This window comes from Hirundo rustica, chromosome 4 (assembly GCF_015227805.2).
Source record: "Hirundo rustica isolate bHirRus1 chromosome 4, bHirRus1.pri.v3, whole genome shotgun sequence".
Classification (NCBI taxonomy): domain Eukaryota; kingdom Metazoa; phylum Chordata; class Aves; order Passeriformes; family Hirundinidae; genus Hirundo; species Hirundo rustica.
Genome location: NC_053453.1, coordinates 14,574,647 through 14,589,584, shown reverse-complemented (window position 1 = coordinate 14,589,584; position 14,938 = coordinate 14,574,647). Strand labels below are relative to the sequence as shown.

General features: G+C 38.5%; 1 protein-coding gene across 9 annotated transcripts in view; it reads right to left on the bottom strand.

Moving 5' to 3' along the window:
- Positions 1-14,938, bottom strand: part of KIF21A (kinesin family member 21A) — an 86,496-nt gene that overhangs the window by 52,054 nt on the left and 19,504 nt on the right. For all 9 annotated transcript variants that reach the window (XM_040063522.2, XM_040063524.2, XM_040063523.2 and 6 more), the window contains exons 2-5: positions 5,459-5,681; positions 3,996-4,178; positions 983-1,132; positions 161-295 (exon numbers count right to left, since the gene is read on the bottom strand). In XM_040063522.2, coding sequence (XP_039919456.1) covers positions 161-295; positions 983-1,132; positions 3,996-4,178; positions 5,459-5,681 — 691 coding nt within the window. The remainder of the gene's footprint in view (positions 1-160; positions 296-982; positions 1,133-3,995; positions 4,179-5,458; positions 5,682-14,938) is intronic.

Genomic DNA, 14,938 nt, shown 5'->3' with positions numbered 1-14,938 from the left:
GATTAAATCAAATTATTATAATGCTTAGCAAATTCATCAAGCATTATGATGACTACAGCATCCTTAATAAGTGCAACTCAAAAGGCAGTGGCTGCCAAAACTCTCCCCATTTTGAAAAATGGCTACTGAAGAGAAGTTTACCAACAGCAGAAATACGTACAGCGTTAAATGCAGGACAGACTCTGGTCTGACACAAGTGTATAGTGAAGATGGCATGTGACCGTGAGCTCTGAACGTTCATCTGAGTGCTGGCAGTGGTTCGAGACAACGCTCCCAGCTTCAAGCACTGCATCATCTACAAAACAGGCAAGAAGTACATCGCATCCCTTGATGGTTTACAGGAAAAATGTTCCTATAACACCTACTGCTTTGGATATATGACGAAAATTTCTCTCTTTGCTACGAATTCAGTTCTTATATTAAAAAAAAAAAAGGACAAAGATCCTTAAATAAACAAACTAAAAGGATTTTTTTGTGATTTCTGCAAGAAAATACTTAAATCTTCATACTCCTCTCTCTACTGTACCCTAGTAGTAACATAGCTATCTTCATAATGTATGATTTTTGTGCTTTTTGTAGGGGAAAAAAAAGGACAATAACATTTGTATTCAGATTTGCAGTGTATATGAATAGCAGTTTATTTCACATCACATCATAATGCAAAGCTTTCCTCTCAAAGAAAAAATAACATATATAAGATTTGGGAGATCAGATTTACATATATGCCAAAATTCTCCCAGCAGAATTATATTAAAAGCCTATCCCTAGTTTTAAATGAAAGTGACATGCACTCAGTATCAAACATGTCGGATTTAAGGCTACAAAGAATTAGGAAAATAAAGATTTTAGTTAGCTTTTACACTTAAATTTCTCAGGAGACAGATATTAGCTGGCATGACCTTTATTTTTAACCATTCATCAAAGCATACAGATATTTTTAGAATCTATTTGGCCTATGGTGCAATTTATTTCCAATTATCACCTCAGATTCTCCATTCACAGTTCGGGTTGTAACGCCCACTGTATAAATTCCTCCTGCTGAATCTTCATGTATTTTAATATTTGATTTTTTATTCTTTGCATCAATATCACGTGTGGTATCAAACAAATCAAGGATTTCTTCATTGTAAAGCTGAAGAGAAGAAAAACACAAAAAAACATATCATTTTCAGAAGGAATTTGTCCAATTACTAACAAATCTGTGCATGGCACATACCAAAAGTTGTAAAAATCCAAATGTTTCAGCTCCCAAAAGATGTGAAACATCCAAACTTACAAGGACAATAGGTGACAGAATAGCTGCTAATTAAGTGAGCTGCACAACTTCCTGTTATGCCACCCAAAGATGGGGTATCTTCTTCCACATTGCCAGATCTGAGATAAAATTCTTTGGTGGGACCAGGGAAGAGGAGGAATTTGGTGCCAGCAAAACAAGAGTGGTTTCTGTGGCAGGCACGTGCTGTCTTCAGATTTAACCTTGGGCTTTTTTATTCTGGATTCAGTTGGCTGCACCTGCTCCAAACACTTCCAACTCACTCCACTTACTCTCCCTTCCATAATACCTCTCCTCATCTCCGCTCTCACACCTCAATAATTCTATGGCTCTCATTTAGATAAATTCTTCCTGCCCAGGAAGGAATTTGACATAAAATAAGTTTTTGTGCAAGCTGCTTCTTCAAGACACCAAGCATCAGTCCAAAAATGCTATGGCATGGCTTCTTGAGCAGGGCTTTTGTACTCCATAAGAATGCTCTGAGCATTATGCAAAGCATTTAATCCAATTGAAGATATCAGGGGGGAAACAACAGGCAATCCACTCAGGAAAAACACTATCCCACTGGAAATCTCAAGTCTCTGCCTGTGTACACTGGAACATGTCAAGTGTTTTTAATTTAGGTATGCTAATTCATGTCAGCAAAGCTCAGCCCAGACTAATTCAATTCCTGATCAAAATTCCTAGGTAACAAAGAAACCACCACAACGATCTGTATTCACACAAGGTACTTTCTTACAACACTGAAAGTAAGTGAATTTCTCCTCTCAAAAACACAAAGTCACCCCGTGAAGAAAAAGCTCAGCATTCGTGAATGTGATGCTTTTAATCCTTTATATATTTTTATAAAAAAAGGAATTATATTTAATTATTAGGCATAGAAATTCTGTGTAGGAATGTTCTTCCTAATGTTTTACCTTCATAAGTTCAAACAAACTGATGCCACAATTTAGAGCAGATCCTGATAATGCACCTGCAACTGGATGGGACTGCATATGGCTGTCTTTTGAAAAAGCAGGAAAGCAAAGAGTTAAGAGAGGCAGACGGCAGCCGACTAAAGAAAGGCAAGAAAGTAGCAAACAGAAGTCACTGTTCCCAACAGTTATCCAGCTGTAAGACTTCAAAGTTATTCCAAAAGTACAATCTTGCTTCAACTTGTCCAATGACTAAATTATTGTTTATGTATTTCAGTTCTAATGGTAGATAGGATGGGAGGACTAGGATTCTTTTTGATACAAGAATAATGTATAATATCAAACTAATTGGAAAAAGCTCCTTCTGGGAAAGCCTCAGTGAAAGAACAAATCTACATTGACATTTTGTTAAGGGAGAAATTATTATATACATAACTTAACCTTTCTCTAGATAAACAAGATAGGTTTCAGTATGTACAGTTCAGCTGAAAGACATCGTAATGGCTGCAATTCTTCATACCATTCTCACTGTAACATTTAACCACTGCCCTGTATTTTGGGACTCAGTCATACTCGTAATGTTATGTCGAAAAACACAATCAATTCAGAAACCACACTGGTTACTGCTCCTTATGCTACTCATGTTGCAGCTGCCCAAGCAAAGCTGCAGCTCCCTGATGCACAGAGCAGAGCATTCCCACAGCACATGCTCAAGGCAAATATTAGCCAGAGCAACAAAAAGTTCTGCGTAAGGGTAGCAGCAAGAAACCTAGACCAATATAAAACTAATGCCAGCTTGTTAATCTTTAAAACAGTTAGAGGAATCTATGATTAAAGTACTTAGTTTACTTCAGCAGTAATAAAATCAACAGCTTTTCTCATGGGTAACATAAAAGTGGGGGTTTCCACCCCTAAAATAGATAAATTTCTACATACTGAAGTAAGCAAAATAACTTTACACATGCTCTTCCTAAAACTGATTCTGCCTCTCTATGTGCCTAAAGTATCAGATTTTGCAGGTTGGTAGTAAATGTAAATACAGTACACCCAAAACAATCAATTTAAAAAACAGTTCCACAGTCAGGAAACACAGTATAAAACCTACAAGGCATAAAGCAACAGCTGCTGCAGGTCAGAAAGATCACAGATGTTATGGTCCCTTTACCAGGAACTGTGTCTACAAGAAAACACAAGGGGAGCAGCTCTGCCACAGTATTGACCAAGGGCTTTTTTTTCTCTGGGTCTTAGAAACAAGGGAACAGTGACAAAGAAGCTGAATCCAAAACCAGTGGGAATTGCAGAAAGAGGTATTTTCATGCTATGTTTCTTCTTTGGTGAAAGAAAGTCTTCTGAACAGATTTTGAAAGTTAAAGAAATCTATGGCAAAGTGATAAAACCACGCAAATCATGGTCATGACTTGAAGCCACAAAGAGATGATTAGAGATTTTTTTATAATTTCTTGTTTTGAAGTTTTATCAAGAATTACCAACAGGCACGAGCAACAAGCCCTACCAACAGAAAGGGACAAATGATGACAAACATAACTGTTTCCATACTTCAAAATAACACTATGAAGGGAAGTAGTAAAATAATTGCAATAAGGTAATTTTTCATAAATTCAAGAGCTGAATCAAATCCTATAAATTTTCCTTTTGAAATCTTGAAGATAAATTCAAAACATCTCAGAAAAAAAATTAACAGAAGCAACCAGAAAAAATATTTATTTTGTTTCCTAAAAAAACAAGAAACAAAACAAAAAAACCAAAACCCCCACAAAGGTACACCCACAAATGTGGATCATATTTACCTCTAAGAACTGTGCATTCACTTTAAAATCTGGAGGTGGAAGTCCTTGTTTAATAGCACCTTGTTTTTTTTCTTCAATACATCTGAAAAGGTGCTTAACAGCACGTGATATAATGCCTTGTTCCTCTTCTGTTATGTTGACATCGAATCCAGTGCCCATAGTGTATGTTTTGCCAGCACCTGTCTAATTTGAAAAACTCATCATTAGCAAATGTTGATAGTACCAAATCATCATAGAAATACAGTCTGCAAACACTAGTGTTCACATCAATCTGCCATCTTTACAATATTAATACACACAACAGGTCACTTTGAAAAATAAATAAACAGCAGAATTTGGACAAACTCTACTGTTTATCCAGAGATCACATACAAGAAGGCAGAGAGCAGTTCAATCTTTCATAACCCGTCCCCTAGAAACTTTCTCTAACCAGCTTACATCAGCCTTGAGCTATCATCACTAGGTCAAAATATCAGTTAATGTTTCCAACCAAGGCTGGTAATTAAAGCATTTATTTTGGAGGTAAAAGTACCATTTGCAATTCTTTACTGAAGTAGATCAAATGACTCCCTAAATTAAGATGTCTGAATAGCTTGGGTATTATATTCCCATTGTCCTCACTTTATACGAAAGAATACAAGCTCCAGCTTCACTTGGAAGATAATCTAATTAAATGTGAAGTCCAATAGAAGACAAGGTAGTGTAGTGTTTTCACTTAATTAGTGGGTCAAGTCTAAGACAAAGATAGGATCACACAGCTGAACATAATCTGCTAAACTGGATCTGCAAACTGCTTTGTTTGACTAGGAATAGACTTCACCTGGCTAACTTGAGATGCAACACCTCACAGTGGTGAAACTCAGCATCCAAGACCAAATTTAATGCAATCAGCTCATAAGGGAATATTCATAAGACAATAACACATTCTCTACACTGTGCTCAGCTTCGAGTGTGCCCAGTGTACTAAGAGGGTGTGTTCTCTATGAAAAGTTCTCTGACTTCGGAATCTGATCTCTACATTTTGCCCACAAGTAAACAATGTGGCCTGAAGTTCCCCAGGATCTATTTTTAAAAAGCTCCTATGCCCAAAAGTCTCTAAAAATGCAGTGGGTTGAAAAGTTGCTCAGAAAAGAGTCTTAGTACAACCTACCTCTATAGTTCAAGTGATTAAGTCAATAATTTGTATTGCTGCATTGAGGTGAATTCAGGAATTATACAGACTGATACTATTTTCAGCATTACTATTAAATTCAGACCTGTGACCTACATATATTTTTCATTAAAACTGACAGTCTAAACAGAGATTTATATAAACTCAACACTCTCCCACAGGATAACTCATTGAAAATAAACCCAAGATGCTAAAACCCAGATTAATACATTCAGAAATTTAAGAGAAAAATCAGTTGCAAAAAACTGTTTATTCCAAAATAAACACTTTAAAATAAAGTTGTGAAGCTTACCTGGCCATAAGCAAAGACAGTGGCATTATAACCTTCAAAGCAACCTTCAATCAGCTTTTCTATGCACTGTACATAGATCTCTTCTTGCTGTGAGTCAATGTTAAAGACATAATCAAAAGTGAAGGCCTTATCTTTTCCCAAGAACACTTGAGGTTCACCAGGTGTGACAGATGTACAAATATGGCATCCTTCAATCTTCTCTTTGGCTAACTGTGGTCTAATCCTGTTTTGGAAGAGATAAAAAGAACTATCATAAATTCTCATCATCAAAAAGAGGAGGAATACACAATATAAACAAGAAATCTGAGAACTCCTTAATGACTGAGAAGTCAGAATTTTTCTTCATCAAGCCAGAAGATTTTGGCTTGTCTGAGCCACAATAGTGACTGTACCAGAAGCACAGCTATAAAACCGCTCATGCAAATGACACCATCTTTTCTGAAGGTTCACCTATTTCAAGCTGATGACCTGCCTAGAGGTCTGAATGTTTCTGTATGCATATTACAAAAGTCACTCTTCAGTATTGCATATGTTGTTTCAGACTTGGAAATAGACATTTCCAGTTTTATCAAAGTTCTGCATGCTATCATTGTAAAAACAGTAATTTTACTTTTTTTTTTTTTTTTTAACAAGCTAGTTAAATGTGAAAAAAATACAGGATAGTTTAAATAGCAATTTGGGAGCAAGGACTCACCAACACCTAGCACAGTTGATTAGAGCATGGTGCCAGTGATGCCAAGGTTGCAGGTTCAGTTCCTGTATTCACTCAAGAGCTGGACTTGAAGATCCTTATGGATCCCTACTAAATCAGAATATTCTGTGGTATCTTAAATGAAAGCCTCCTTGCTGTGAGAGCAATGACAGCATGGAAAAGGCTCACATTTCTTTTTTCCCTTTGTCAGAAAAGGAGCTTTAGAAAGCCAGAATGCTTCTGTGAAATGTTTAGTTTCAGTGAAGAAGTATACCTTCAAACAGGAAAAGAACAATATTTAACAAGCTCTAAATTCCTCATTATTTCCCCTCTCAGGCAAATCTCAGCTTTTATTTTAGTTTGTTCAGTTTCTTATTTTACAAAATAACTTGTAGAATATAGTTTGAACTTCTTATATTCTATCATTTTATTAATTCCTCTGCATTCTTAATACTCTTCCAGCCTCATCAAAATTGAATTCATGTACTGGCCTCATGACTAATAATGACTGCAGAAGTTTGTGATTCAATTGGTCTAATGATTAACTATCAAGAAGAAAAACTCTGGCCCACTTAACACACTGTTCTAGCTATAAGTAACTAATAATTTGTTTAAAAAGCTACCTTTAAAAAAAAAAAAAATATTTCCAAGTTCCCAAAGCAGCACCAAAAAAACCAACCCAGACCCAAACAAACAAAACCCACACCAAAATGTGTGCAGCTTAAAAGACGTGACAAGGAAGGCTAATAAGAATGAAAAAAGTAGCAGTACAGCTGCATACAGGCAGAATCGTAGAATATTTTATATAAAGCTTCAGTGTGGCTAGTTTCAGTTACACAGTGTGAAAGATCTGCATGCACAGAGTATACTTAAAGGCACATATTCATCTCATATTCCATGCTTTAAGGGCCACATGCACATTAATGCTCTGTTTAGAGCAGCTGCGCTGCCTTGAAGCAAATTCCCCAACACCTTCAGATATCACATGTTGGTTTGCATCACAGAGCAGTTTCAGTGTGTACAATTTACACCCCCTTCAGAGGAAATGAAGCCAAAATGCTTGACTCCAAACACACAAAACTTGTTCCAAAATCTAATGGGAGCATAAGGACCCAAAGCTACCTGCTGATCTACTGTGACTGTGCCAACACCTGCTGATACAGGGAGAGCTTGTCTCCAACAACTGAGTGGACTGCTGCAGACTAATTATGTACACTTTAGATGAAGTTAGAAATATCCTACTAGGAAAAAAAAAAAAATTACCAAAAAAATAAATCTCACAGAGCATGATGCATTTACTTTTATTGCAGATTTGGAATTTTTCATCCAGGAAAGTACATTGCTGTCAGGAATATTTTTCAGATTTTTCGTTCTGAGGGTTCCATTATATCCCATGTGTGACACTAGAGACTAACCTTAATTTATCTGTAAGGCTTTCCACACATTAATTCCAGTATGGAAACTTCAATAATGATCAGGAGGTACTACCCCTGTCAGCTTACCCCCTAGTGTAAAGTGAAAATTAAGCAAATCTTTGAAAAAAATCATTAAAGAAAAGATTATACTATGTGCAAAATAGGCATAAATATTCTACAACTAGTATTTGCATTTAAGGACACAAAGTGTGTAATATAGGTCATACTGTCTCTCTAAAAACATCATAAGGATTTTTCTTTAAATGAAATAAGAATGCTAAAAGTAATACAGGATTTACATAACTCCTTCAATAACAACCAACTTGATCCATTTGTACCAGCGCTGACTAAACACAGAATCTGATAAATGTATACAGAGGCTCGTAATACATTTACTTCCTTCTAAATTAAGGAAATTTTGGTAATAAAATAGCTTTTATTTCTAGGTAGAGAAAGTCTTCAAAGAAAAATTAATCATATGCCTTTTCTAAAAGCATTCTATACAACTGGTAGGTTGAGTACATAAAACACTGCAGCTTGCTGTCTTAAACAATATTTAGAAAATGCCTACTCAGTAGGTTATTCTGCTGCCTTCTTTTACTGCCATGAAGTCAGTCAGAGGGCAAGCTCGTTTTTCAGACTAAGCACGCTTATTCTTTTACTAATCCAGTGCACACAGTACAGAGGCCATCAATTGTCCTTACAAGAATGAACTCTGAGGGCCTGCAAAGCTCCAGAGGTATGTCTCATTAACTTCCAGAGCAAAAAAGCTTAGGAAGATCTCTTCTGGAAATCTAGATGGAAAACACATTTTCAACATGAAGCAAACTTTAGTGCATCTGAAAAACACAATCCGTCCCCGGTTTCAAAAGGCTTTTAGGATCAGCTTGCAGAATGAAGTTGACAAGTTTGGTTTTTTTAAGCATTTCTTCATATGTTTTCATCCTACGCTTGAAAAAAAATTAATTTTCTACACTGATGAACTGATGCAATTACGACAGGTGCCAAATAAATTTCTCCTTTCTACCACTAAGTAAAGGCGGAGTGACCCTGAAAAGGAACAGCATGCCTAAAATATCAATGATTTGCATGATAATTATTACAGTGATGACAGCACTGTAAAGTGAGCAGTTTCGATGTCGCTCAGCAGAGACTTCCCATGAGAATCCTGACCAGGTCCTGCCTTGCAGCCAGGCAGCACCTCCCAAAGCTGTGCTGCACAACAGCAAGCCTGTACATATCAGCACAGCATAAGCAGCCCACAGCAAGACACCACTCCAGAGACCAGCTGAGCTGAGCGGTACCTGTGTCACTGCTAGCAGCTTCTTACCAGCTCAGTCACGTCCCCGGGATGTAACACAACATTCAGACATCCAGCAGGGATGATGGTGTCCTTCCTCCCTAACTTACCACTAATTCTGAAGGCAGTGCTAGGAGAAAAAGCAGCATTTCGCCAGCACTTATGCAACACAAAGGAAAAACAAAGCAAGACTCGCTACCACAGGGAAGCCTCACGCCAAAGACAGACTCCCTTCTCATTCTGTCATTGGTCTTACACAATGTCCCACTCTGCTATGGAGTTGAGACATAGGAGAAACAGATCATGACTGCATCAGGCTTGAATTACATCTTCCCCCAAAAGAGATGTGCAGACAAGAATCCTTCATCACCCAACCTGAGGTCTCCTCAAGGGATACTTCATGCTCTGAAATCTAAACAGCTCTCTTGGTAAGTTTGCCATGAAGCCAATGTGACGTCCTCAATGAGTAAGCAAGAGATTTCGCCCCTTCCACCTGATTTCTGGCCACGTACAAACAGTGTGAGTGCATCATTCAAACATCAAGACTCTCACTCTTACCATTTGCACTGAATGTGTGGTCCAGCAAACAGAAATCCTCATGCAAGTCAAATTCTGCTCCAGCACTACCTATAGGAACATCTCCTCCTTCTCCATCCCACACATGAATTGGGAAAGTGGTTTTTTTTCTGCTTACAGCCAAACATTTTTGACTCTCACGTCTTAATGTGGTCACTTCTGTCAGCAAAGCAGGCAGCACCCACACTTCAAAAATGTGAAAGTTCATTCTGGTCATCTCTCCTTGCCCAGCCTGTGGTCTGGCAGTCTGCCACTTGTGATTTTTCCCCAGAACCAATTTGACTTCACCAATTTTGTCTTCTAAATGGCCCCACCCCACCCGTTTTTCAGGCTACTCTCTTAATTGCAGACAATCGGGTGTTTTCTACCTATTTCCAATCACATCTCCTTAGATGTGGCAACTTCCCAAACAACATTTTGCTTTACATCCTTCCCTCTCCTCTCCAAAGCAGGAACACACCCAATTCTTGTTTACTTGTACTTCGCAGCACCTCCAGGCCACACACATGAAACTTAATCCCCTAAATCTCTCCTGCCTCAGCACACTGGGACAAGTTGTCAAGTTAGGGAGTGCTAAACCAGCCACTAGTTGCACAGTAATGCACTGTATTGTACTGGAACTAATCCCTCAGCAGAGATATTGTGCCCCTGTTCTGCTAAAAGTATTGTCAGCTAGAACAGGCTCAGATAATGCAGCTCAGGGACTACAGTCATCATCAGGCCAATACCCTGTGTTATGTAAGACATCAGTCTTTACAGAATTGATTCCTGTTTAAACTAGATAACATCAAATCTCTTCAAAAAGCATCCTAAGTTTACCTCTAGGGATGAAAAATTGTCCCCAAAATCGTTATTTTTTTACATAAATAACTACATGCATCTATAATGCGTATATATGTATATATGCATACATACACAACCCTTTTCAGCTACTAAACAGTTTTACTTCTGAGCCTGTTTCTTTAAAGACTTCTCCATCATTTAATTTTAACCTAGCAATCTCTAACCATCTAGGATCATGTCACCCCTTAATCTCATTTCATATAAAAAACAAAGCCAGTGATTTTTTTTTTTAATTTGCATCTCCATGAGAAGAACTGTAAGGTCTAAAAAAAGGTAATAATCAAAGTGTTTACCATATGCCTTCTCAGCACCTCTAAAGAATAGCAAAAGCACACAAGAACTCTAAGAATTATCTAAAAAGGGCAAAGAATTAAATTATTCTTGTTTTACAGAAAGCAAAGCAGAAAAAAATAATCATAGGTTAATCTTTCAGACTGCAATGACTATCCAGAAGCTGTGTGTTGGAAAGAAAGATTACTCCGAAGCCCCATGCAAAGTTCTTTTTCATTAAAAAGACTCTGTGGGGAAAGGCCTGTTTTCACCCTGCTCAGAAAAGCATAAATTCAAATCACGTGCTATGTTGAGCAGGAAACAACCTGTAAACCCAAGGCTCTCCAATACTTCTCTTACTACACTATTAGTAAGCCTATTAAATTTCACACAATTAAGTTTCACATGTGGTTATGTGAAATATTAAATCCAGAAACACCTAATAAAATACTTAGTGAAGCATATCAGGCAATAGGAACAAAATTCCCAGGCAATGGGAAACAAAAACTGCCCCAAACCAGGAGAAAACAAACTTCCAACCCTTACTTCAGCATCAGAATTCCCTCATCTTACTACTGCCTAAAATTTACACTCATCAAATCACTTCCATTAAACTCCCTTCAGAGCAAGCAGAGAGTAAAGAAAGCTAAGCAGGTTTCGTCTCAGACACCTGATGCTTCGGCTCGCATAAACTTTTCAGTATTTTTGCTTGCAGGCACTGGAATCCTCCTCTGCGATAAGCAACACTTTCAGACCACAACTATAATGTCCGAATGCATTCATGTGAACTACAGCTCTCAACAAGCTTTAAGGATACAAAAAGATCTGGCATATGAGAAACTCCAGGTTTACCTCCTGTTAACAGCAAAAAGGGTGCAGGAACAAATCTTTAGGCTTGTAGCAGCTGCCATCACCTACAGAGAGTTTCTGAATAGGGGCATCACTAATGGCATAACTCCATATCAATGGTATCAATCACCAGTATTACATGTACTGGTATCAAGATGGAAAAATGGACATGCAATTACAGACAAACAATTTACAGTGAGCACACGAGACACGGCTCAGCAGTTGAGCCTCACAGCAAGCCAGCACATGACCAAGTCTTTCCCCCTGCCATGGGTCAGCTCCCACCCCCAGAAGCTGCTTCACCCTGTGCTAGGGGCACAGGCACACAGCAGTCACCCAGCCAGGGCAAGGAGCACTACCTTGCTGTGACTGGAACTGCATTGCTCTTACCTAACATTTGGCACTGCTCCCACTGGTGTTTCTCTAAAGCTGCCACAGTCTAGACCGAGCCCAGTGCTGTCAGCAGGTGCGTGTGCCCAGAGCCCACAGAAGACAGGCAGAGCCCAGGTGTTACTCAGCCTAAACTTACACCTCCTGGCAAGCACAAGTGAGGCAGATGGGTTGCACATGTACTAACACTTACCTACTTGATGCACCTGAAAACCTTTTGGTGTCTTAAGGCATTTCAATACAAGTATGACAATACCAGAGAATAAAACTTCCTGAAACAGTCTCATATATTAAAAAAACAAAACAAAACAAAAAAAAACCCCCAAAACAGTAAGGACCATGGCAAAAGCTTAAGCAGGATCTACATGGTCCAGATTTCATTCCAAAGTCCTATTAAGATACCGATAAAAAGGTATTAGTGTCCTTCGTATCATGTATAGCCATTAAATATGACCATTAAACCTTAACTTAAAACATCAAGCTAAATTAGCCACTAAATTGCCAAATGGGCTCTGAGGTATTACATTTTCAATCACTAACTTACTGTAATGCAAAAAAACAAAAAAACAAACAAACAAAAAAACAAAAAAAACACAAATCCCCCGAAAAAAAACAAAAACAAGCAAACAAAACTATTCAAAAACATATGCAGAAAATATTTTGTTCCTGATGCAGACTGTCACTTCCAGTTTGCATTTAATGAGAAAGCAACAAATGGTAAACTAGAACGAAATTAAATTGAGAAAATATGCCCCTGCCATGATTAAATTTGTCCAGTTCTCCTCCATGCTCAAACTCTACTTTTTTTTTTTTTTTTACTGACAAATTTAATTTCATGAAACAATTACCCTTTTCAGTAGCTTGAATCCGGTCAGCTCCCATCCCACAGCCATTAGCTGCTCCTGCTGGAGATGACATTGGCAGTGCCAGGCTGAGGCAGTTCCACAGGCTGCTGCTCTGCCTTGGTTCCTCGAGAGCTGTACAATAGCTGTATCTCTGGGCAGCCACCACAGCCAGGACACAGTTCAGCAGTGTGATTTCAGATTAATTCTGTGCAATTCTGTAACAGCCTAGCAGGCTGTGCAACACAGATGGCATCCTCACACTGGCCCTGCAGTTTTACTAAGTAAAGAAAATGCAGAGGGGAGACACCCAGGCCTGCTCTCACACAATTCCTAGTGCTCCACATGCTGCCTTCCTCACACCACCCCCACAGGAGGGCTGGCAGATCCTCCAGAAGATCTAGAAGACCTCCAACGTTTTTCTTGAGAACATGAATGAACACGTCAACACAAACCTTCTTCGTGTGGTTTTATCGTGAACTAATTTACCCTCTAGTGAGCAAAGAAATCCACACTTTTGAGAAAAAATTTGCTTTTGAGAGAGAGAGAGTAGACAACTGTATTGCAGGATTTGTACCGGCCTTGGTTACTTCTAGTTCAAGACAAGGTCATCTCTGATGGAAAATCTGCACTACCATAAGCTTCCACATGCCTGCCAAGCACTGGACTGGCACACCTCCAGATTCAAATAGAACTAAGCAGAAGTGCCTTTTCCAAAGGCAAACAGATTTTTTTTTAATTGATTTACTGTGCTACTTGCCTTGGTTTTCTTAACATCTGTTGTTGTATGTGTCACCCCTCTCAGAAAGGTAGGAGAGAGATAATAACACAATATCTTAGATAAAATGAGAGCTAAGCAAATGTACCAAAGTATAACTTATGAACCAAGACTTGAAGCATTTATGGTCTATGAGCACGAAATAAAAGAAGGAGTCAGACCTTCTAAAAGTAAAACCCTAATTTCATACCATACAGGAATGCAGCTACACCTGTACCATGCAATGAAGTGACAGAATAGAGGCCTCAGTCACAGCAATCAGGGAGTCAAACATGCTTTGGTGCTGAAAGGGTCAAATGCACTCTGGTGCTGAAAGGGACCAGTCACCTGATCTCCACCTAGCCATTAGCCCAAAGCAAGTGCCTCTCCCCATTAGGGAGCATGAGCAAGTCATTCTCCAGAGTAAGAAGCAAAAATAAGTATTTCTGCTGCACAATGAAGCACAGCACTTAGCTGTACTGCAGTGTGATCGGCATTAGCTCAAGGTCTGGACACCATGCTGTATGGAACATGTGAAATAAACATATGCTGAAATAAACCAGCCACTCACTAGCTACCTACCCTTTAAGGATTAACTTGGAAAATAAAATCCCTTTATCACCTTTAAAGTAAGAGGGAGGAAAAAGGAACTCTAAAAGGTGCTAAGTCATTTCAGTTTTTGAGAAGTAGCTTCCAGTCTTAGAAACCCCTATATACACTTTCAGCTTTTTGTCTGCTTACACTGCACATCACCCCACAGTCAGCAGAATAGCAGAGACATCCCAATATCTGGTTCAGAAATGATCAACAGGTTTCTTCCCCAGGTGGTCTGTGAACCTAACATTTCCAAAAGGCCAATCAGAATTCAAAGAAATGTCTTCTGAACCAACACAAGAAATACACCATCAAGGAAAACTGTAACCAGATCATTTACTCCAAGGAAGCAGAACCATCTGTGGCTATGGGTTTGGATGGCTGCTCCACATCACTAAAACTGAAGTTTACCAGAGGGTTCAACCAGTCTGCAGCTTGATGGCTGTGCTCCACACATATTTATACACCAAGTCCAATATCCACAAAGCAAATTAAGGACTGAACTGCCTTTAAACTGCATATTAAATCTGACCCTCTTACAATGACTGCACTTGATTCTTGAAAGTTAAAGGTTTCTATTGAAAAATATCTTTTCGCTTCTATGACTATTAAGCTCATGCATAGAAGTATGAAACACAATCTTCATTTCACTGGTGGTGTTTCAGAGCAATCACTAGCACTAAAAATAATGAAGACTAGTATAGATTACTATTACTAGCACTAACAATAATGAAGACTAGTATAGATTACTATTATGAAAAATTTATGGCAATCTGATGATTACAACACAAAGAACATAGAGGTCACAAATTCAAAACGAAAAAGAAAGGTCTTTGGTGCGTCCCCAGCTCAATGTCTACAACTAAGGCTCTCATGGATACAAAGATGCCACTTCAGCAGCAAGTATTTCCTTCTGAGGGTAAGGATTCATGAAGAAAGCAACTCTACATACA